The 24,763-nt window shown below is 40.8% G+C and overlaps 1 protein-coding gene across 4 annotated transcripts in view; it reads left to right on the top strand.

Moving 5' to 3' along the window:
- The window catches only part of HGF (hepatocyte growth factor), a 475,310-nt gene that overhangs the window by 278,504 nt on the left and 172,043 nt on the right, over positions 1–24,763 (top strand). For all 4 annotated transcript variants that reach the window (XM_085652885.1, XM_085652884.1, XM_085652887.1 and 1 more), the window contains 2 exons: positions 17,348–17,513; positions 20,496–20,623. In XM_085652885.1, the coding sequence (XP_085509011.1) occupies positions 17,348–17,513; positions 20,496–20,623 (294 nt within the window). The remainder of the gene's footprint in view (positions 1–17,347; positions 17,514–20,495; positions 20,624–24,763) is intronic.

Below are 24,763 nucleotides of genomic sequence, written 5' to 3'. Positions count from 1 at the left end.
CACCTCAGCAATGGGAGGATTAATTGCGAAGGCCCAGGTGAGGTACAGAGGACTTCTGACTGAGTAATCAACAATCTGATCTACCTTTCACATAATGTACTGCTCTGGTATATTTAAGATGTTAAACATAGAATAGCACACACTCATAATACAAAGTGTACTTAAAAAGTACATTGCATAGATATGTTTCATAGATGTTTCATGGGCTTCTACATGGATGTATTCACAAAGAAATGTGGTATATACCGGAAATAATAGAGATTTGGGGCAGGCTAGGTGCATATTTCTGTGTTAATCAATAAAGAGCTGAGGTGCTGAGAACCCATACACCTGGCATGGATAAAAGTCTGGTATTGCTCAGATGAGTCTGTGATAGCCCACAAATTATAGCGTGCATTTGTAAAGATCATGTTCACCCATAAGGCCATTTTGGTGCTGAAAAACAGATTTTAATTTTTCCCCAGATATATGGTACTTTTTTTTATCAACTTCAAAAGAATAAAAAGCTCATAGGACTTGCTAGGATTTGAATCTGTGACCATAGGATCAAACACCGATTTCTGGTGTGAACACATAGGTCCATTGAGCCACCAGTCCAACCAGGGAGAACTCTTCACATACAGATTTATCTGGAGTGGCACGCACAATCAGAGATGTATAAAGACCGATGTGTGCTAAACAAGGTAGGGTAAGAAGAAATAGGCTATATAATTCTCCCTGAAGGTGTACATAACACAACCAGGTACAGCCTAACTAATGGTATGAAAATCACACATTCCCTCTTTTCCCACAAAAATAATAATTTTGTGGACTGGAACCTCTCTCACATTTTGTGGCATGCTTCATAATCAGGCTTTGTCCACTTTTAAGAACGCGTTCTACTTGGATAGGCTCAACCACCTTTGTGAGCTCTAATATAATCTTCTAAAATGGAATCATCCTGAATATAATTATCTAGTGAATCACCAGTATCTATAAATGTATTAGTTCCCGGATAACATTAAAATGAGCATTTAGCATGCCTATGGCTGACTATTAGCCCTACATCTAAAGGGTAGTTGACATGGCTCAGCCAACGATAAAGCGTCATGGGTCATTGGTCTTCCTCAAGACTTGTATCCCAAGTATCAACCCAGCCTAACTATTGGGAATTTGGTGAACTATGTGGAGGACAGCATAACATACAACAAATGCACAGAGGGAACTTGCTGTTATTTGTGGTATTTAAAATTTGATACAACCCACAATGGAAATCATATTAGTTATCAACTTGTGAAATCACTTGAAAAACATTTTTGTGTTGTTTATGTGTCCTCATTCTGACATGTTTACACCAGTGAAATCAATTCAAACTCACACTTTACAAATCGCACATAACAGAACAACATGCATAAAAGTGTTCATAACTTCACGATAACTCTTGCAGATTATGCCCCATAGGAGAGTGGGAGAGGAAAGCTCCCTATAGTGACACACTGTTAAGATACTAATATATTATCAAGCTAGTATCACATGGAATTATACTGAGAATTGATTGCATTTAAATCATCAGAATATGATTGAACTTACTTCATCAAAGGATTTTGCCGTCAATAGAGATAAATTATTCTTCTGTCCCCAGCATGTTACTTGAAATGCCATTTTTTTGTTAATTTCAGGGAAGATGCCAAGTGAAGCAGGCATCAAAGCAGCTTCCGGGTTGTGCACAGTGCATCTGATATCATGCCGCTGATTGCAAACGTCATACATCATAGTGTAGCGCTGTGTCAGCATGGATCAGAGCCACTGTAGTCTTGCTCACATTTTTAACATAGACACTGCTCAGGCCACATTAACAAAGTGTTGGGTACCCAAAATGAGTCCTCAGTCTGTGAAGTACAATTTAATCTCAGAGAATAATTAATTTATCAATAGTGGCATCTGCTCCTGTGAGGCACATCAACAGCAATAAAGTTGTTCATCATCTATATCATTGTAAAGGATGTCTTCAGTATCTATATCAAGTAAAAGTGAAGACAATGGTTGTGCAATGTTGAAGTTTACCTTATAAAAATGTGTGCACGTTGGGATGCCCGCTTGTTAATAAAAACACCGGTCATAGAAAAGTTGACCTGAACAAGCACCAAAATCATTCAAACATGTCTGAAGATTACACTAAAGGTAAACAATTGGTCAATATGTTTTAATACCTACAGTGGTGCATCGATAAACATAATGCCTGAGGAAAAATACAATGAACTATCTTCATTGCTACGACTTAAGCCATTGAATACATGAAAGTGTATACATTGGCTTCATTGACATCATTAAAAAGTCAGGGTTCATTTGAAGCAACGATGAAACACAAGAAAACGAAAGCACAAGCATCCATTCATGTACTTTCAGGGATGGTGTCAAATAACAATTTACTCAGTTTCAGCACAGCTGCTGATATGGGACTGATATCAGTGAACTATAACATGAATGCTCATTACAAAATAGTAAGTCAGTTCCCTTCATTATTTCATGAGATAGGAAACTTCAAGACTATGAAAGTACAATTACACATTAATGAGGACGACCATCCTGTTGCTCAAAGGCACAGATGAACTGCATTTTATATACAGAAGCTATTAAAAAGAACTTGAATCATTGCTCAAACATGGCATCATTGAACTTTTCACTAGTCCAAATCCTGGTTTTCTCCAATAGTGATAGTATACAAACAGGACAGTGAAGGAGCTGTATGCATCTGCGTTGACATGCGTCAAGCAAACAAGGCCATTGAACATGAACGACATTCAGGTCCGCTCATCGCCGACATGAATACCCAATTTAATGGTGCGAAGGTGTTCTGTCTCTTGGATTTGAATAAACGATATTATCATTTGGAACTGATGTAGAGTTGCAGGTACATTTGTAACCATTTCTACTCATATTGGTATGTTGTATACAAGACTTAAACTGCAGAGCTTTTGGAAGATGCCATTTGACGTACCATGCAGCCTGTTATAAATGTGTTTAATTATAGTGATGACATATTGTTTTTCGGAGCTACACAGAAGAGGCAGGATAAAGCTCTCACATATGTGTGTCATTTACTTGCGGATGCAGGTTTGACTTTGAAACCCAGCAAATGTGAGTTCCATAAGACAAAGCTAAAGTTCTTTGGCCATACCTTTTCTGATGTGGGAATGACACCCAATCCAGCTAAAGTGCAAGAGTTGTCAACTACCAGTCCCCGTCAAAATGTTTCAATGTTACATTCATTCCTTGGGTTGGCCATCTACTGCTCTAGATATATACAAGACTTTGCCAGCATAAGTGCTCCGTTGAGATACTTGTCGAAAAAGAATGCTCGATTTCATTGGTCACATAAATGCGAGCAAAGCTTCAAGAAGATAAAACAGGCTATAGAGAATGCTGCTGAAATGACATAGTTTAAACCAAACCTTCAAACAGAGGTTGTTGTTGATGCTAGCTCAGTTGGGTTAGGTGCAACATTTGCACAGCACAGTAAACACCCAAATGCTTGAAGGCATATTGTGACGTATGCAAGCATAAGTTTGGCCCAAACTGAACATGCTTATTCACAACCAGAGGAAAAAAGGTTTATCAGTGGTATCGGCTTGTGAACATTTCCACATATTTTTATATGGAAAATCTTTCATGCTTGTGATAGATCATCAAGAGTTGTTGAGCATTTATGGCAATGCAAAGGCTGAGATGCATCCTCACAATGAATGTTGGGGTCTACGATTTCAAGAATGCAACAACACAATTGTGCGCTATCCAGAGAAAGATCAAAATCCTGCCAACTACTTCTCATGAGTGCGTCTAGAGTAACATGATACCCCTTTGAAGACAGCTGAAGCCTACAAAAAATTTCTTTGTGAAATCCAGCACACCAGCTGCCATTTCGTTGAAACAAATTGTGACTGTCATGAGTCAAGACAGTGACATGTTAAAACTGAAAGACAGTCTTGGAACCAGCACACTCAACCTCTTACCAGTGAGAGTGAATACCAGAAGGTTATAAATGCTAAAGATGAGCTGTCTTTTACATAAGTAGGCTTTTTCCTAAGAGGTCCGAGAATTGCTATTCTGTAGAGGTTGCAACAACAGATCTTTGAAGTGGCCCATAAAGGACATTGTGGTACTCTCCAATACTGAGTCTTTTTCCCCCATCTTGATGATAGAATTGAAAGGGAATTGAAGGCCTGTCATCTATGCAACTGCCTTTCATCGAAAACCACTCAACACACTTTAAACATGTCAGAGTTGCCAAAGCATGTATGGGAACGAACTGGCATTGACTTCCTCGATTTTCTTGACAATGGATATCACCTGATAGTGATTTTTGATGAATACTCCCATTTTCCATTGATAGAAGATCTCTCATCCATCATTCAACAAAGAATCATCGATAGATTAGAAAGTATCTTTGTGATAGGGGTTGTTTCTGCAATCCTGAAATCTGACAATGGCTCACCTTTTTACTGTCTAGAATTCAGAGAATTTCTCAGTCATCATAATTTGAAGCATCAGAAGAGCACGCCTCTTTGGCCACAGGCTAATGGCTTCGTCGAACGTTTCATGAGTACACGTTCAGCGTGCTGTTTTGGAAAAGTTTGACCTTAAAACTGTCTTAAATTCTACTCTTCAAGCTTACCATTCAACCCCTCACTGTACCACATTTGAAAGCCCTTCAACCTTGAGGTTCAGGAGAGCTGTGATGACCAGTTATCTAGATGGACTAACAGACGATCAAGTACTGAGGAAGAAATCTGTATAAGAAACTTGGGACCTGATTCGCAAAGGTAAACTGAGACCAAAATCTAACTTTACGGCTTTCAGTATTAACAAAGGGCACTTATGAGTCACAAAGTTAAACTTCTGTCTCAGTTAAACTTACATTTGGGTCTTAAGTTTCACTGAGACTGAAAGTCCTGGGCTTAGTTAAACTTAAGACCAAAACATAAGTTTAACTGTAAATGCCCTTTGTGACTACCGAAAGTCACAAAGTTAGACTCGTCTCTATTTACCTTTGTGAATAGGGCCCTTCAATCGCAAAAGAAAAATTAAGGCTTATACAGACAAAGGCCAACATGCAAAATACATTGCGTTTACTAGAGGAGTTCAGGTGCTTGCCCATCAGGCTAGAAAATGGAATTCTAATGCACCCTTCAAGGCTAAGCCATTTCATGTTGTGACCAACAAGGACACATGCTGACTGCCCAATGTCCTAGGAAGTCTTTTATGCGAGATTCATCACAGTTCCAACATGAGGCTCATCACTTGTTAGGCACTGTTATCAATGTAGAGACTGAGTCTGAAAGGACAATTGAATACCCCTTTACTGCTGTTGTTCCTACATCGCCAATGCAGATCATGGGCACTTTGACTGCCTATCCCCAGTTTCCAAAGACACGGTAGGGATATGTGATCAGAGTACCACAAAGACGCATTGAAGAGTTATGATTGTATATATTTGTAAAAAAAAATCATTTTTAATTTAAGAGAGGGGGGCAATGTAGGGTTGTGTGAGCTAGAAATGACAAAACTCATTTTGATACTGATGGACTCCGTAGAACTGTGACATAAGCGTTAGAGCATAGTGAAGTGAAAGGATAGAATGTTGAGTTTGCAGTTTTTCTGTAGGAGAATAAAGACGTGTTTTACCATGTTTCTTGTGTGGTGTATTTATTAGTGGGCACCCAGGCTGGGGAGGATGCTACAATTATGAGGATGGCAAACCTGAATCAAATGAATATTTGATAATGTGATGTTTAGTACATAGGTTGACATAAGCAGTTACCAGATTCATACAATTATAATGGTACTAGAAGCCAGTGCAGCAATTTTAATGTCTTATAAATAAAAGAATTCTGGACCTCTTTTGGTTGCCACTGTACACTGTAGGCCTGTGACGTAAGCGTTAGCAAGATGAGTTGAAGGCAGGCTTGGAATGTTGAGTTCTGAGTTGAACACAGCTTAATTAAGACGTTTAAAATTAATCTCCATGTGTGGTTATCGGAGAGTACCGGGCTGGTATGACACTGCAGAATTGACCCTTAATTATTCTTTGAAGTCCAGACATTGTCATCATTCTTACCTGTCTAGTGTGTCTGCAGCTGGTATATCTACCTCTGATATTTTTCCAGTAATAACTGTGCTATAAGAGCAGTCTGACTTATTACTTAGAATTTCTCTATTGTTACACATTCCCGGTCATTAGCCATGTGTCCCATGCTAATAATATGGTTAGTCATGTGTGGTAATCCTTCCATGCTGTATATTGCTCCTTTGCTCACCTATGCAGTTGTGTATATTCTGTGTCATCATTTCTATGCACCGAAGAATACATAGGCAGGTAAACCACATTTTTCAAATTGAAATTTGTGTGCTTCCTAAGTTGTCATAGTTCACACATGCCTAAATCTATGGTTTTTGTAGGCTTTACGAAAGGACAAGCTTTATATCTGCCTGAGGTAAAATAACCTCACATGTGGTGTTGGTATGATCTGATTTTTATTTTAATGTTTAATGATCTTGTATGTACATTCACCTCTGCCACCCTGGCTGGACTACCTTACACCTTAGTTATAGATTTCCACTATTTCTTAGAAGATCTCAGAGTCTTTAGAGAAGCTGCCAATACAGAAGCCCTTCTGAAGGCAATGAAAGTTTGCTGAGTGGACCACCATGTTTCAATTAGCCCACAACAAACCTTTTTCCTTTTTTAAAAACAAACTCCCAAAAGAAGAGCTTGTTTTTGAAAAACAAAAAATGAATTAATCTGACATTCTTGGAGCTTTTTTCATGGGGTCCGCTCCAAAAAGAATAAACAGTTTGACGTGACTATACCAATGTCCCCAACTCAGCAGACAGAGAACTCTACCACATTTGTGATGGGGTAACCTGTCTGACAAACTCTAAATCAGACCAGATATTTTCAACTATCTTTTGAAAGGGTGCTGCAGTGACACTGTAAATGCTGTAGCTCAGAGCACAGACATCTCCATTCCTCTGAATGTGTTCTCCCTCCATAGTTGTTTATTGATGAGCATCTCCATGTTTTATGCTATCTTTTTTCCTGATTAAATGTGGCATGTTTGTGGTCTGATAATGTTCTACACATTTATAAACATTTTTGGGTTTAAAGATTGATTCTTTCATCTAGTATACATTTGATTGCCTTAATGTGCACCTGGTGGATAAATAGTAGATCTGTAAAGGCAAGTGGGCAGTTGCAAACAAACTCATCCACTGTAGAAACCTATAGAGCATGCTTCACTTCTATGGGGAAATTCAGACAGGGCATCTTCCAAAGTGCCAGCATTAGCTAGCATTCCACTGTCTTTCATGTGAGCCCAAGAAGAAACTAAAAGCAAGCTTCTCAGATAATAGTATGTCAATATACCATGAGTACTACTTTGCAGTACTAAAAGTAAAATGAGCCACAGCACAGCAGGACTTTGTTAGGGAAATTGCAGTAAGAGTGGTACCACAATGGGTTTGCTAACACGAATGGCTAGGCACCTGCATATCAAATAATAAAATAAAATGTATACTTACATGAAAATACATCACCAAATATAATACATGTACATACTGGTTTATTGTGTAGTGTCAAATGTATAACTCTAAAAAAATAACCTATCATAACTCTTTTTTAAAACATTTGTGAGATTTGAAATGGGGAAGGAGGAAAAAGGACAAAATATGTTTGAGACCTGGGAGTGGATGTAAAGGAGTGTTTAGATTGAAAGAAGATGTTTGATCCTAAGATTTAAATATGAAGTACTGGCAGAGTAATAGATGGCACAATAAAAGGAATAGAGTATGTATTGGGTGTAGCAAGGAGGCATGTGGAAGGAATATGAAATTTGGGTTGGAATGTGGAGTCTCTTGACTTCATCAACAAAAGAGGGGGGAACCGAGGAGCAAATTGCGGTCCAGTGTCCATGCTCCTCTAACGCAATGCCTAAACCAAAAAGAGGACACTGTTCCTAAGGCCGGGCACCAAAGGTCACCCACATGCCCTATAACAGACAAAAGAGAAAAAGAGAGTAGGGAAAGAGACCTAGGTATGAAGAGGACCCCATCCAAAAAGAGGAGGCACAGGTTTTGCCTCTTGTTGCCCTCACACACCCCGAAGGGTGTCATGCTTCATCATCGGGCATTTGCTCCTCGTAGGGCCCAGCACTGCAATGCCCTACGGGTCCCCCAAAGGGTCACTTTATTGGAGATCTTTTAAGAGAAATGTCGGATGGTGCCTGTAGGTGTGTGGGGTATGGGTTCAGAAGAGAGGGTGAAAAAAGTGCGTGCAAGATAAAATTTGATCAGTGGTTACTAAACCAAACAGATAAACACAAGATAGAATACACACAGTATGCGCATCAGTCCAACCTGATGCATCAAAGCGTGCCACAAGCGTGTGCACGACGTGCCACAATAAAAAGACACACATGCCAAAACTTAGGGGCGTAACAAACGTTGCCCATGTACCACCCAGTTTCTTACCGGGATTCAACAACTCACAGGAGAGGAGCCCAATCAGATGTGTCTGTGCCCACGAACAGAAAATCCACAAAGAAAGCGGTCTGGTACACCCCTCCATCTCAAATGGGGGATAAGAATTTCTGGGTCGTATACGGTGCCCTCGAACACAGTTCGTTTTTTACAAGGCATATGTTGGGTAGAACCATGTCCCTACATGTGAATCATAAAGTCATGGGCTTCACAAACAAATTTACACAAACGTTCCACACAGTGTTCTTACCCAGCACTATCAGGGAGAGGGCTGATATGGCCGAAGACGACAGAGCCCCGCACCTTCTCTGGCTGTCAGGGAGCAATGTGGAAAGAAAGAGACAAAGCCCATCAACTCCGGGGACTGTCCACGGGCCGAGCAATAGTCACTCGGGGTGTTTGTTCCATACAACAAACATCCCGTCTTTACTTACAATAATATATCAGTGCGGGCCGCAGAATACCTGCCCTGTCCGTGCGTCTGCCCAAAAAAAATATTGGAAACCGGGGCACGGATTAAATAGCCTTGGTGTGAATACCTGGGTGGTGCCCACTTCTGGGATAGCCAGACCTCTTAATGAAAAGGTGCGCTTGTACAGAAATTAGCTACTGGCACATGTGCAAAACCGGGGAGAGAAAAACTACTTCCTCGCGCATGCGCATCACTCTCAAACCGGAGGATAGAGTTGTCATTGCAACCCAGCATGAATAGTACCAGTCCTGGATTTAGAACGTGACACCGACCGGGGAGGTCAAAATTTACCTGTCCTTTAATCTCCCCTACATGTTAGTAATCCGCTAGGCTCATAAAAATTCCACGAGCTGTCCAGAGTCAGGACTCGTAGCAATGAGGCATAAGATATGCACTGGAACTAAAGGAGTTCTCAGTAGCACCAAAATTATAATGTGGGCCACAGTTGGAGGGAGGGTATCAAAGGCTCTACCCCCTACCCATCAGCGTGCCAGAATTAGAAATAAAGGTGTGGGATATTAACCATGACAGATACAACAAAGGGGGTTCCAGAGAATCACCCAAAATGTCGATGGTGAGGTCTTGTGTGTGAAAAAGAAATAAACAGAGAGAAAAGAAGGGATAGAAAGAGGTCCCTCGGCTGATCCGCCATACTATTACTACATCAACAAAAGAGGGGGGACCGAGGAGCAAATTGCGGTCCAGTGTCCATACTCCTCTAACGCAATGCTTAAACCAAAAAGAGGACACTGTTCCTAAGGCAGGGCACCAAAGGTCACCCACATGCCCTATAACAAACAAAAGAGAATAGGGAAAGAGACCTAGTTATGAAGTGGACCCCATCAAAAAAGAGGAGGCACAAGTTTTGCCTCTTGTTGCCCTCACACACCCCGAAGGGTGTCATGCTTCATCATCGGGCATTTGCTCCTCGTAGGGCCCGGCACTGAAATGCCCTACAGGTCCCCCGAAGGGTCACTGTATTGGAGATCTTTTAAGAGAAATGCCGGATGGTGCCTGTAGGTGTGTGGGGTATGGGTCCAGTACAGAGGGTGAAAAAAGTGCATGCAAGATAACATTTGATCAGGGGTTACTAAACCAAACAGTAAGTAGAGATTGCACTTCAGGGCGAATCAAAGTGGAAATATCAGTCCTGCTCAAACCCCAATGCTTGACCTTGCATGTGTTTTACATTCATGCCTGTGCATCTTAACGCTGCAATTTTCAGGACACAGTGGAGCAGTGGTTGTGAGCATGTTAGGTTGATTATTTAGCTGATATAAAAACCTTTCGAACTGCTGCATACAACAGGGGTCACTGTTGGTGATTCGCTCACCTTAGAAAGTGTGATCAAGGGTGATTTGCACACCTCGCATAAACCTGATAAAAATGCTTATCTACATTTAAATCTATCAGTGATTCACACAATCAATCAATCAATTATTTGTAAAGCGCACTACTCACCCTTGATGGTCTCAAGGCACTGGGGGGGTGTGGGGGTACTGCTACTGTTCGAAAATCTAGGTCTTGAGGAGTCTCCTGAAGGTCCTGGGTCAGGTGGATGGGGAGGGTGTTCCATGTCTTGGCGGTGAGGTGGGAGAATGATCTGCCGCCGGCGGTCAATCTATGGATGCGTGGACCTGTGGCGAGGGCGAGGTCAGCGGAGCAAAGCTGGCGGTTCGGGGTGTAGAAGGTGTAGTTTGTTGAGGTATGCAGGTCTGGCGTTGTGGAGTGCTTTGTGAGTGTGGGTGAGGAGCTTAAAGGTGATCTTCTTGTCAACAGGGAGCCAGTGCAGGTCTCTCAGGTGGGCTGTGAAGTGGCTGTGGAGGGGGATGTCGAGGATGAGGTGTGTGGAGGTGTTCTGTATACGTTGTAGTCTTTTCTGGAGTTTGGCTGTGGTTCCCACGTAGAGGGCGTTGCCGTAGTCCAGTCTGCTGCTGACAAGAGCCTGGGTAACCATCCTCCTGGTTCCGGTAGGGATCCATCTGTAGATCTTCTGAAGCATTCGGAGGGTGTTGAAGCAGGAGGAGGAGATGGCGTTGACTTGCTGGTACATTGATAGCAATGAGTCTAGGATGAACCCCAGGTTGCGTGCCTGGTTGGTGGGTGCCGGTGCAGCTCCCAGTGTGGCCATGCACCAGGAGTCATCCCAGGCAGAGAGGGTGGAGCCGAGGATGAGGACCTCCGTCTTGTCCGAGTTCAGTTTCAGGTGGCTGTTCTTCATCCATTCGGCGATGGCCTTCATTACTTCTTGGAGGTCGGCTTTGGAGGTGGTGGGGTCCTTGGTGACGGAGAGGATCAGCTGGGTGTCGTCGGCGTATGAGATGATGTTGAGGTTGTGCGATCGGACGATGTTGTCGAGCGGTGCCATGTTTACGTTGAAAAGGGTCAGGCTGAGGGATGATCCTTGGGGTGTGCCGCAGATGATCTTGGTGGCTCCCGAAAGGAATGGAAGGAGGCGGACACTCTGGGTTCTGCTGGTGAGGAAGGAGGTGATCCAGTCCAGGGCTTTGTCGTGGATCCCTGCGTCGTGGAGGCGTGTGCATAGAGTGTGGTGGCAGACGGTGTCGAAGGTGGCCGAAAGGTCCAGGAGGATGAGGGCCACGGTTTCGCCGTTGTCCAAAAGGGTCCTGATGTCGTCAGTGGCGGAGATGAGGGCGTTATCAGTGCTGTGGTTGCTGCAGAATCCAGATTGGGATGAGTCCAGAGCTTTGTTCTCCTCGAGGAAGCGGGTCAGTTGCCTGTTGACAATCTTCTTGATGACTTTCGTCGGGAGCAGGGAGATGTGCCGGAAGTTCTTGTGGTCCTTAGGGTACACCTTAGGTTTCTTGAGTAAGGATTTGATCTCTGCATGCTTCCAGCTCACCGGGAAGGTGGCGGTCTCGAAGGAGTTGTTGAAGATCTTCCGGAGATGGGGTGGATCACAGTGATTTGCACACCCTTATGAACATTAGCAAAAGTGGGGGAATTGCAGGGTTTTTTAATACTGTTTAAGATATCGTCTATATTGTATGTCAAGTATGCAACAATCTGTGATTCCTCTGTCAGCCTTTCTGGCATCTGCTGGTTTACCCTTGGTTCATTGCAAGCAATGGAAGGAAGGATTTGGAGTGTACTTGGAAACTATTGAAGTTTATTTTTTCACCAGGAGGAAAAGATTTGCAAAACTGCGTCACTTTTTGGGCAAAGAAGGCACTAAGGTTTTGAAACATCTGTCTGCGTCACCTGTATTTGGGGAGGGAGATGTAGTAGATGAGCATGCGTCAGCTATAAAAGTGTTTGATTGTGTTTTAAAATGAAAAGGAATTTCAAAATAGAGCGATGCAAATTTTATAGGAGGCATCAACTGGCTGATGAGTCAGTTGGAAACTTTGTGAGTGATCTAAGAGTTTTAGCTGGTATGTGTTCGAGAAAGAGATAATACGGCATCAAGTGATGTAGAAGCCCAATAGTAGCAAGCATTGGCATAGCCAATAGGTCTCACCTTTGGGACCTTTTAAGTGTTTAGTTATGCAGCACATTATCCCATGAGATGTCCCACCAGGTCTTGAAAAGCTATACAATTGCTGCATACTGTGTACCCTTTATAAGCAGTATCTATATGCAAATGGTCTGATTTAGCACTGTGCCACAAAAAAATAATAAATGCTTTTGACAATATTACAATGCCCCATCCATTTTCAGCTCTTCCCCCAAACACCTCATGACACCTACAAAAGATTAAATGAAAAAAGGCGGTACTGGCAAGGTCCAGCAATATTACCCCCGCAACCAAAAAAACATCCGACATAGATTGTGACACAGTATAAAATAATACTTTTGAAGCTACTTGCTACAGCAGTTTTGTAACTAATAATGTCTGTAAACAGGTGCAACTAATATTCAATTTCAAGGTAATGTTATCAACCTCAAAAGGATGGAAAGCTGAAATGGCCCCGAAGAGACTCCAGCTTATGCTGTGCAGATTAAACACAGGTAGATGTCTGCAGTGGATGCTTGAGTTACTGAGAAATCGTGTTGGTTTTAAAAGCCTCCATTCATCTGGGCTTGATAATAACATGTTCTGAAGCGAACACACTCCATGTGTGGAATCAAAAGGGCACACCACACGCTTTTATGTTGAAAGAAAAAGCGGGGCGCAGCCATGCACAGAAGCACCTAAAATACCTTGAAACTAGCGCTACGAGCTTCTTGTAGGACCCCCACCACTGGCGCTACTGATGCCTGGGGTTGGCAACCACCAAGCCTGTCTAGCTTTGCTGCCACTTGCCTCTTTCTTATTATCTCACTGTTGAAGTTTCTTTTTAATCATGCCTTCCCTTTTGTCACTTTTTCCATATTGTATCCTCCTTTCTCCCTTTTCTGCTTTACTCCTGCTTTTGTCAAAGTCTGATAATAAACAGTAGGCCACAAAAATGAGCGCTGGTGCAAACATCAAACACTGCTTCCGACCGCCCTGCCTGTCAGCCCTTCAAGAAGGCAGTGAGAGCCATGTAGTGACAACAGCGCCTGTGAAAAGAAAAATGCGACTTTCCTGAGTTTGTGTGTCTCTGCCTGACCTTGAGCATGAGTCACACGCATCTCTTCTTGAAGCATTTCACTTGTTCACCTTCATTTATGTACCTGGAGGTATTTTAATTTATCTGCCGTAGCGCCGTTTTTCCTCTGTTCAGTTGGGAAAAAGCATGGTCGGGCCTTGGAGGCCTGGGCTCTGCCCATGCGAAGGTCACTGCGGCCCCCTTATCTGTAACTAGGAAACAACATGTTTCCTGGATGGTGATGCTGCTCGGATGGCCAAGTAAACAGCCGCTGCTCGAATGCCATCTGTTTACAATCAATTAACGCAGCGCAAGACGCGGGCGTGATAATTGGAAACAGATTGCGCTGCTGCTCGCTCTCGCAAGCCGTAGGCCGTGGGCGGATACAAAGGTGGAACATGCACCCGCCTTTTCCCAATTGCGTGCTGTCTTTTTACAAAGACGTACGCAAAGCCCAATAGCGTGTGAGCACCACACACACAAGCTTCAAGAAAAGCTGTAGCAATTCCAAGAGGACCTTCTCCGAGTGTAGCGCATGCGAGCTGCGCTAGGCTCGACGGAAAAAATGGTGCAGGATAAGTTGTTAGCAGTAGAAAATCTAACCTTAGATAAAGCTATTGAAATAGCATGTGGGATAGAATTCATAGCAAAGTTCATGGCTCAAATGTCCTTGACTAAGCAGGTGCATGCTTTGCATCCGGAAGACTAAGCATAGAAGAAATGGTCTAACAATGAAGAAAAGATAGAAAAAATCCACTAGCAAGCTATTGCTGTGGGAGCCAACACAATTTAAGAAACTCTTCGACTTGTCCGGCAACAGACAAAGTGTGTGACAAATGTAGGAAAAAGGGACACTTCATGAAAGTGTGTAAAGAAAAATGGGGTAAAGAAATGAAGCCATCTAAAAGTATGAACCCTGTTGGGAAGGGTCATGAAGTGTGCAGATGAAGGGTGCGTGGTATTTATAGTGGAGGAAGAGTAACAAGAACCAAACCTGCATGCAAGTAAAATGGGAGGAGTTTCATTAGTTTCATTAGTAAGTGGGGCAAGCATTAAGAAGCTGCATGCCATAATAGATGTGAATGGAATCAGTGTCAACATGTTGGCAGATTCATGTTTGTTATTTATGTTAATTGGTGTGGACGAATGCAAATAATTGGGGAATGTAAAATTGCAGAAGTCTAAGGTTAAGCCTGTAACAAATGGAGAAAAAGCTGGTTGGCGAGTTTGATGCTAGACTGAACTTCAAAAGGAGTGTGGTGGAAGGTACAGTGTATATGACTGTGGAAGGCTCATGTGTACTGGGTTTGTTAGATCAGAGAAACCTTAGGATCATGTGTGATCCCAACAGCCCAGAACTGGTCATGTTGCGGAGTGAAAGGATGAGTGAGATATCTGTGGGTACAATTACCTGGACAGAAGCCTTTCTGAAAGTGTCTAGCAAAATTAAGGGGTTCATACACCAGATTAATTTGTAAGCAGGGGCCAAAACAGTTGTGGACAAGAAAAGACATGTCCCCATTGCCATGAGGGAAGAGTTGAAGGAGGAGCTCAGGAAGTTATGTCAGCAAGATATAATTGAGCCAATAGAGAGCACAGAATGGCTTTTGCCAGTTGTACTGACTAGGAAGCCAAATGTTACATTGAGGATGTGTATTGGCTAGAGGGACCTTAATGAAAAAATATGGGGTCGACAGACATCCTCTACCCAATACTTTTTAAATGTTTACCACACTTAAAGGGGCAAAGATTTTCACCACACTAGGTATGTCCTCTGCATTACATAAGAATTCTCGTTACCTAACATCTTTTGTTACACACAGTGAGCTTTTAGATTTAAGCAGATGCCATTTGATTTGGCATCCATGTTTCAGCGTGTGGTCAAAGCCATATTAAAAGGCATTTGTAATGTCAATTGTTTCCAGGATGACATACTAATTTAGATATGGAATGGTACTGATGGATAATTATCCTCAGTGGCCAGAGATAAAATGTGTCAAGACTATAACTATATCAGAAGTGGTGACATTTTTGCATGATCTGCTCTTAAGGGAACATGCTCTGTTTGTGTTGAGGATGGATAATGGCATGCAATTTACGCTGGAGGAATTAAGCAAGTGGGGTGCAAAGCATATGACCACTTCCCTTCACAATCCCACGACTAATGGTCTTGTGGAGAGGTACAACCGGGTGATAAGGGCAATGTACAATTATCTATGGCGAATGGGTTGGATTGGAAGAAGGAGCTGGAGGGCTTAATAAAGACAATACGTACTTCACCCAGTGCAGTCACAGGTTTGTCACCCTTCGTATTACTCAAGGGCAGAGTGGCTACAACAAAATTGGTGCATTAATAGATGAATAAATTGGATGTTTCAGAGGAGAAAAAGGGCCATTTGGGTGAAAGATGTAGGGTTAAGGAAGCAAAATATGTGGCTGAGAACAGTGGAAGGGGGTCGGAGGTCAAAGAGGGAGATTGGGTCTGAATCAGATTGCCAAAGGACATTCAAAATGTTCTGATCCTTAAAAGGTTGTATGTTTAAAGAGGAACGTGGTCATTCTTGGTGATGAAAAATGGTGGAATAAGGGAAAGCTGTCTATATAAAGTGGGCCGCCAAGCATGAAGGGAAGTGGTGGTCTGGACACTTGTGGTGTCACTCGTGCTTTTGGACAGACTGCAACCTCTAAGAAGCTGTGTACTGGGCTTGTCAATTATAAGAACTGTCCACACACACAAGAACTCCTGAGGAGAGAAAATCATTGGTGTGGTTACGTGACCATTTGTCTTGATTTCCATTTATGGACTAGTCTATGCAAAACAATGTAGCGAAAGTCCAATTGTTAATTTTGTTTTTTTGTGTGTATGAGGGAAAGATGTGTTGGGTTTAGCAGGGAAGCAAATGAAAGGAATATGGAATGTGGGTTGGAATGTGGATTCTCATGACTTTACTGATGTAGGAAAGTGAAATGTTTAGTTTAAAATCAAAGATAATTATTTTACCTTTGGCTGCACCGCCTGCTGTTGCTGTTTCTTTAGAAGTAAACTCACCATAAAGAAGCCTCGTTGGAGTCAGATTTTTTCTTGAAAGGGCTCTTTTTAGTAAGCCCGAATGCTGAAAAATCTTTCTCTCTGGATATTATTACACTGTAGTACTTTCCATTTATATTGATATTAGCTCTGAGGGGTACTTTGGTTAACAGTGTTCTGCACATGTGAACTCAAGTTCTTGAATGTCAACAGTTTTAACAAATGTTACGAAATTTTACTGCTTTTACATAATTTGTAGTGCACTCTGCTCCATAATGCATTTTTAAATGGCACCAAGATGATATCCTTTTGCAACAGGCCTTACAATGTGAAGATATTGACTCTGTTATGCTCGAATTAAATGAGTGTGTTATAATCTGGAGTGTTAAAATGTGCTGATGTCAAATTTAGAATGCGGGGTCGTCATTTGGAATGTGAGGGTGACGGATTCATTTGGAAGTGCTGTTGCCCGGTGAAACGTTGGTGCTGTTCATGCTGGAGTTGTACTCGAATAAACCTCCCAACTATTTCACCGTTGTGGGCGAATATTAATTTAACACTGGCGACGAGGATTTTTCTAATTTTTTCATTTTGTTCTCTTGATGTTCCACAACCTCCGTTATAAAAAGGCTTTGTGACATTTTAATGAAAAGATTATGTAAAAAGATATTGACGTTCGTAAACGATTAATGAACAATATTCGTTTGTGTTCCATACAATGCACATTCGAAATCAGATATAGTACAACAGCAAGTGTATACAGAGATAACCTGACAACATATTTGTTTCTCTTATTAGCCCAAAGCATTATGAATGACACTGTTATAACCACGGAATGCATTAAGGGTCAAGGGGAGGGCTATCGAGGCACCGTCAACACAATATACAACGGAATTCAGTGCCAAAGATGGGACTCCCAGTATCCACATCAGCATGGTTTTGCTCCAGAGAACTACAAATGCAAGTAAGTTTCTGTGATTAGTAAAATGTTGGTGAAAAGTGTATGTACATGTTGGAGATTAAGATAGATTAGGATAAAGAAAAATAGAAAAACTCGCTCTTTTATAATGGCGGAAAGGCACTGGAAGGGGCGAGAGGACAGTGGTGTTATGTAACTGCGAGTTTTATAGAGGCCAAAGACAGACAAGGCGTCATATGTGCTTGCAATGTCCATCCACACATTCGAATGCAATAACACATAAGGAAACAGTTTACAAGGGCAGGGGGAGATTAACTACCTCCTTACAAGTTTGTTGTCACTTGAACCTCCTATTTTCTAGTCAGGAAAGTTGCACTGATTGGTTCCAAATGCATATAACATCTCCTTTGGCAATTATTACATTTACTTGGGACACATTTGCACCCGTTGATAACCGAAGGCCATCATCCTTTCATTTCTGTGATGAATGGCGCTCTTTAAATACATTTCAGATGCCGTTTATGATTCCATCTGTGTTTTCAATGCTGGATTTTTTCTTTTAAAGAAAGTTTGATTAATCGTTTGCGTAGTTGGGATTTCTTGAGATAACAACAAACCAGAGAGCATCGGTCATATTCCAGCACAGATGTGTGGTGAGCCTATGATATGTCCCAGCAAATGCACAACTCTTGAACTTTCACTTTGTGTTCATTTGAAGTAGTTCGAGGTTACGTTTCAATTGCAGTAATACAAATCTTGAATCTAAAAATACTATAACATCGAGTGGTCAATACATTTTTTAATGAAAAGTTGCCAGTTTATAAGAAATAACAAAAAATCGATACAGAATATGAAAATAGTTTGTGAAAAATGAATGCCACTCGATTGCAGAAGAAAACGCAAGTGAATGTTTGCTATTAATCTGAGGGAAAATTACTTTTGAGGGAGTCTAAGATTTGCATTCATTTATGATGATCTTAACGTCATGAAATGGAAAGGATGTGTCAGGTTGGTCGTTATGGCACCCGCACATTCCCTCCCCATATTTTTTAACTGGCTCTGGGTGATGGGGTCCCAGGAGCCTGGCAATGGTTGGGGGTCACACGTCCCGTGTCCTTTATTAAATGAATTGGTCCCAGAGGATGTGTTCCCTTGAAATGGCCTGAGGATGGAGGGGCACACCCCATTCGCTTTTTAAATGAATCAGCCCCTGAATAGGGTCCCTGAGGCCTGAAAATGGCCTTGGGAAGGGGGCTTTTGCAGAGCTGGCATTTAGTGTTTAAATTTAGTGTGCAAAATCATGACAAAAGGGCGCATTATGTGCTACAAATTTTGAAAATCATCTCCTATTATGTTTGTTAGTGTTGTTTCCATGCTAACATTTTGTAACATGGTGTAATAGCGTTATTACGTGAAATTATGCCAGCATTATGAAAATTTTGCCAGAGCCTATTTAAAAGGGCTCTTTTGATTTATCTTTAAAGCTCTTAATTGGCTAGCTCATATGATCAATTGTTTATTTTGTTAGATGCATCTGGGCAGGGCAAAACACCATTTGCTGTCACCTTTAGCCCATGACCCAATTGTGCTTCCCTATTTTTGAGTTGACGTTCATATACCAGTAGGTATTCCGGAAATATCTTCTAGGGAAATAACAGCTTCTAGGGGTAGGGTACGATATATCCCTTGCCTGGAATTTGCAGGGCAGCTACTCTGTCTTTTTTTATTCTTTTTTCAAGCAATGTAGACTGGAGAATTTGTAATAAAATCATTATTCCTAGTTGTACCTCTCCGCCCTCAAGATATTAGGTGGGGTATATCTGACCTACATGTTAGCTTGATATTATAGGAAGAGCGCTGAGATTGATAGATTTATAGTGACAAGCTGGAGTTACCACAGCACCTTTCACAACTCTACTGTTCTTTTCCTATCCAATGGAAGCATCTCAAAATAATGCTTGGGATGAGGTCAAGTAGGAATAGCAGTAAGAAAAATCACTGGTCAGTTATTGACAAATTGATAAAAATGTTCACAAATGCTACTTAATATACATTCATACTAAAGATGTATCTTCATTCTACTAAGCATAAATCATTTACTTTTCAATATATTCTGAGGCAGAGAGAAAGTCACCAAAATTGACACTGTAAAGATAAAATAGGGGAGAATAATCGAAGAGTGTCATCTGCCAGGTTCTTAACCTATGAATATATGCGATGTACAAAACATATATGAAGTGTTTTATTTCTGTCCGGATTCTTGGATTAATACCTCTAGAGCATACACAACATAAATGGTAAAACAAATGTGCTTCTATGGTGAATTTCATGTGGACATTTTTTTAAGGAGTTAGTTTAAAATAGATGGAAGATTGTGTTCTCGCTAATAGAAATGGTTCAATTACTGATAGTCATCTAAAATGATAACGATAAGGTCCCTCACTATTCAAATGAGGGCATTCCAAGGCAACTTGCAAAGGAGGGTATCATCAAATGGAAATGATGGTGGTAGTTTTAAAATAAAAACCCACAATTAGAAGTAATGAGTCTTTGTAGAAATAGGTCTTTTAAACTTACGGTGAGTTTGTTATTATGTCAATGATAACTTAGATATACGTAATTAATTTTCCTGAATTTATACCAACCGGAAAGAATGCTAATTCACATAATGCTCAGGATTAAATTTGAATATATAAAATAAGCACACATATAGAATAATTATTACTAAGAATATAATTTTTGATGGGAATGTGAACGTTATCTAAAAAAAAAAGTGTAGAACCTTGACATCTGTGAATTTATCCTCTGTATAGATGGACTTGACTTGAACTGTCATTGATATTATATGGCCATTAGTTGAAAATGGTAGGGCATCATTGGTATGTTATACAAACACAAAACTCAACCAAGGTTTACTAAACTTTAGTGTTAATATGGTAGCACTGTGTTAAACTGTTTAGAATCACCTGTATTTTCATAGGGCTATTGAAAATTGATCAGGAAATATTTTTACTTATGCATTTGCAGGGATTTAAGAGAAAACTACTGTCGAAATCCGGATGGAGCAGAGTCACCATGGTGTTTTACAACAGACCCACTTATTAGAACAGGATACTGTTCACAAATACAAACATGTGCAGCCTCTAATAAGCAAGGTAATTTGTGATCACACTTTAAAAATAAGAAATTGAATTACAAGGAAAATGTGATTTTGTTCTCTCTACATGTGACATATTTGGAGGGAATATTGCCAGTGTAGGAAATCCGCCTTTTCTGAGTGGTCACACCAGATTTATTGCCTTTTTCAGGTCCCTATTTCTGCTGGGATTTGAACTCTGTGCACTGATACACCTACAGTACCAGTGCTCCCTTTTTAACATAGTTGAATTGGATTATCCCTAAGTGACTTATTTTACTTGCCTATAGGTCCTTAGTATATGGTACATAGAGTGCACACTGGGTCTGGACTTTAAATGCTACCTTTTGACTGAATCACCCATTGTGCCATCCAGAGAGTGGGCCTGAAAAACATGGCTTCAGGCAATGTTATGTAGCCTAAAAGCAGCATCTTGAACCCTCCTGCACACACCTGTTGAATTTACCCTTTTCACATGTATTTAACCTGATTTAAAATATTACATGAGTGTACCCAAGCATACCTTGCTGCCCACAATGTACGATGCATAATATGTAAAAGTAGAATATGTGTAACATTAAAAATGGCATGTTTCTTCAGTGGCTAGGCCCAAAATGACATTGTCACTGGTCAATTTGATCCAGGCACATAGTAAAAGTCAAAGTATTCATAATTAACTTTAATCTATAACTGTTCAACAGTACCAGCTACAGACTCTATTTGAAGACTTATTTTTTATATTTAATGAAACCCCAATTTATTTGTGAAGTCAGATGTTTATTAACTATATTGGAAATGTAACTTTTAGAAAGTTACCTTTCTCCTTCCTTAAGCTGCTGAAGGCTAGTGTGCTTTAGAACTCCAGCCACTGCTCAGCCTGTATTTTGCCTAAATGACGTATGATAGATGTGTGAAAACTGCTCCCAGAACAGGGACAATGGCCTGGGAATGGGAAGGTGCTTAGTCTTGCCCTGGAAGAAGGACTAGTTGGGGTGGACCCAGGAACATATTTACCTTCAAAGTTAACCGTCCTGACACAAGAAAATTTCAGGTTGACACCTGGAAAGTCCCCAGCCTTTGTCAACCTAGCCAGGCTGGCACAAAACCCATTATGAAGGAAGCTACTCCCAGAAGAAGGTTCAAGTGTCAACAGAGGAGGCAACTGATAATTGCTCTTGCCACACCTCTGGCTCTGCACAAGGGGAGACAGTTTTCTCCAACTGGGATTCTGAGTGAGAGGCACAGCAGATTGTTTCAGTAGGGCAAACAGAAGCTGCTGAAAAAGTAGATAGTTTTGCCACTGGCACCTTTTACCTCATTGGTTATATAATGCCTAGGAGTCAACCCACCCTCTTGCTGTGTCAGGCATACATGTGGCACCACAAGGCACCATTCTTAAAACACTTTATGGATCTGTGGACGATCAAAAGAGGCCTAGACCTGCTGTCTGTGACCTGAGAGGAGCCCTGAAAGGCTCCCTCTTGTACCCAGGACAAAGAATTAGACTCTAAGGGTCACCTGGCCTGGCTTGCCATGTTCTACAGGCACACAGCAAGTTTAAAGAGGCCTGCCTTTTGACTGAAGTGTCCAGCTAACCAGTAACAACTGGACCCAGACTGCTCTTTGCTGTTGGCTTCTGCTTTATGCATTGGGAGTCTTTAAGTGCCTTCCCCTTGTAGGTTGGGCACCAGAAGAAATTTAGAAAATGTTGGAAACATTTCTTCCAGAGCTTCACATGGACCCACCTGAAAAAGTATCTGACCACAGCATCAGATTTAATTATAGTTGTGTCTCACCCAAATGTCCCCACATCAAAAAACAACTAAATAACATTTTGTTTTGGGACGTAGATAAACTTTAATGGGAAATCTCCCAAGCTCCAGAGAGCCATTGGGACCAACCTGTTTCACGTATCTGGACTTTGGTTCCATGACAGCAGCTCCAATTTCAGCAAGGTCCTACTTGGGGAGGATATTGCTTCACAACAGTCGATTCCTGCATCAGGTTTTAAAACAAATTCCAATACTTTTTATTCGAAAAAATGTACAATATATTTACTTTTCAGCAGAAACGGTGTTTCTCAGTGGAAATAATTGCACTTCTTTGTATTGTTTTGCATTGAAATGGTGATGCCCCTTATTATTATTTGAGAGGGCTTAAATCTAACAATGGCATCTTTAGATAGAGTATATAAGTCATGTTAGTAAAGGATGCAACTTAAAGAGGGGCTGAATGCATGGAGTTTTAGTAAGACTACAATTTAGTTTTGAATTTATGGATATATTGCAGATGCTACATCCAAATAAAAACCTTTTAGCATTACAACCAAACTTTTTATCTTTTTTCTGACTCCTATGGGTGTTTTTAAGACAAAATTCACATACCGACAAATTTGTGGAATTCCCCAATTTCTCATAGTTTTCACGCTTATTTTCAAATACTAGTCAGAAACATTCATTTACTTGGGTGGTGTATCAGGTCCTACTCACTGACAAATTGTTCACAAACATGTTCAGAGAATGAGTCGTGGAGGATTTTATGTATAAATAAGAGTACAGGTGATATTGGTTATGTATTGGGAAGGGTTTTAAAAATGTCCTTTGATGTTTATCTCTGTTGGTACACAAAGGTCATGAAAGATCTAAGAGAAGTGTTGATATTTTTAGCATAATTGAAGTTGGCTTCACTTCATGTTGGTAAAAGATCTTAGTGGACATAACATGAGTTTACATAAAAAGGCAGCACAAGTAGATTGCTTGAATGATCAGACTATAATTTAAGGGCTTTTTAAAGAGGAGAAAAAGGTGTAAATATTTAGCATTGGAAGGATGTTCTCAAACTTTATAATGAAGTTTGTAATTAAGGGGTTGGGATCTGAAGCAGGTGATGACTTCTGAATACAATCACATTGCCTTGGAATATGAACATTTCAATAAAATATCTTAATGGGTGCTGGTCCTAGACTGAAATGTTATTCAACTCATTCCTGGATAGACACTGCGTCTTCCTTTGTATAAATGTGTAACTTCTCACAGTGTATTAGTAAAGATATAATTCATTGCTAACAGCTCCCATTCTGAATATTGTCAATCATTTGTTTCTAAAAAATAAAATGCCCGAGCTGTGACTTCTCTTTCTTTAAAACCTTTGATCTACTCATCTACTGGATGATTGCCAAGGACCCATCTCTTCCAAAGGTTATGGATAAGATTGTCTTTACCTAACTATTCATAGTTGGGAAGTCGATAGTCTGTCTTGAATTCCATTAGTGGAAAAGGGCTTGCAGTAATAGAAATATGGCAAGACATGGCATGGGCAGCCTACAAGGGTTCTTCAACCATCTTGTTTTTTAGCCTATCAGCTGCCTTCACCTACAAAATTCTGCTCAATTGATTTATAATTTTGGCAGTGTCCAACAACAATACAAAGTAGTTCAGGGGCTACCTTCATAATAGAACTACTAAAGTCAAATGTCAAGACAATTTGCACCCACATTCATGAAGAAATGAGAGTAGCCAGAGCGTTGTTCATTACCAGATTCTAACTCTCCTTTGGAAAATATTTGTAGAGGATAAGGACATGGCATATATGCTGATGAAGCAACATTGTTCTGCCCATTATCCAACATTTATAGTTTACATTTAGAAGAATTAAATTATTAGATATGAATATGAATGTGTCCTTGTGTAATGAAACTGATGCTCATGTAAAGCGCTCTGATACCCGATTTCTTGTGGTCTAGTTTGCGCTATATAAAACTCTAAAAATAAATAAATAGATCTCCTTTAAACATGGAATGGGAAACAACTGGCTAGAGCTAAAAACACCAAAAACCCAGTTGATTTTCGTTGAACTAAGCAATCAAGTAACTACAGTGGACTTTGAGCATTGTTCATTGCAGGTAGGGGTCTAGAGACCTCAATCTTGAAATAAAGTAAAAAAACTAGGCTTCATGTATGATGCTCAGTTGACAACACAATATGCATCCCTATCTAGATGTGCATGCAGAGGCATGCACAGGCAACTATTAATAGCCAATGAATGCTTTATAGACTGTCTACATTAGTTTGCTGCTCCTGAGACTCCAAGGTAAAAAGTGCAATGCTCTAAATTGAATTTCCTAGAACTTACACACTTCAGGCTTATAGTGCTTTCCAAA

The sequence above is a fragment of the Triturus cristatus genome, chromosome 4_1 (assembly GCF_964204655.1).
Source record: "Triturus cristatus chromosome 4_1, aTriCri1.1, whole genome shotgun sequence".
Lineage (NCBI taxonomy): Eukaryota > Metazoa > Chordata > Amphibia > Caudata > Salamandridae > Triturus > Triturus cristatus.
This window is presented reverse-complemented; position numbering and strand designations above follow the sequence as displayed.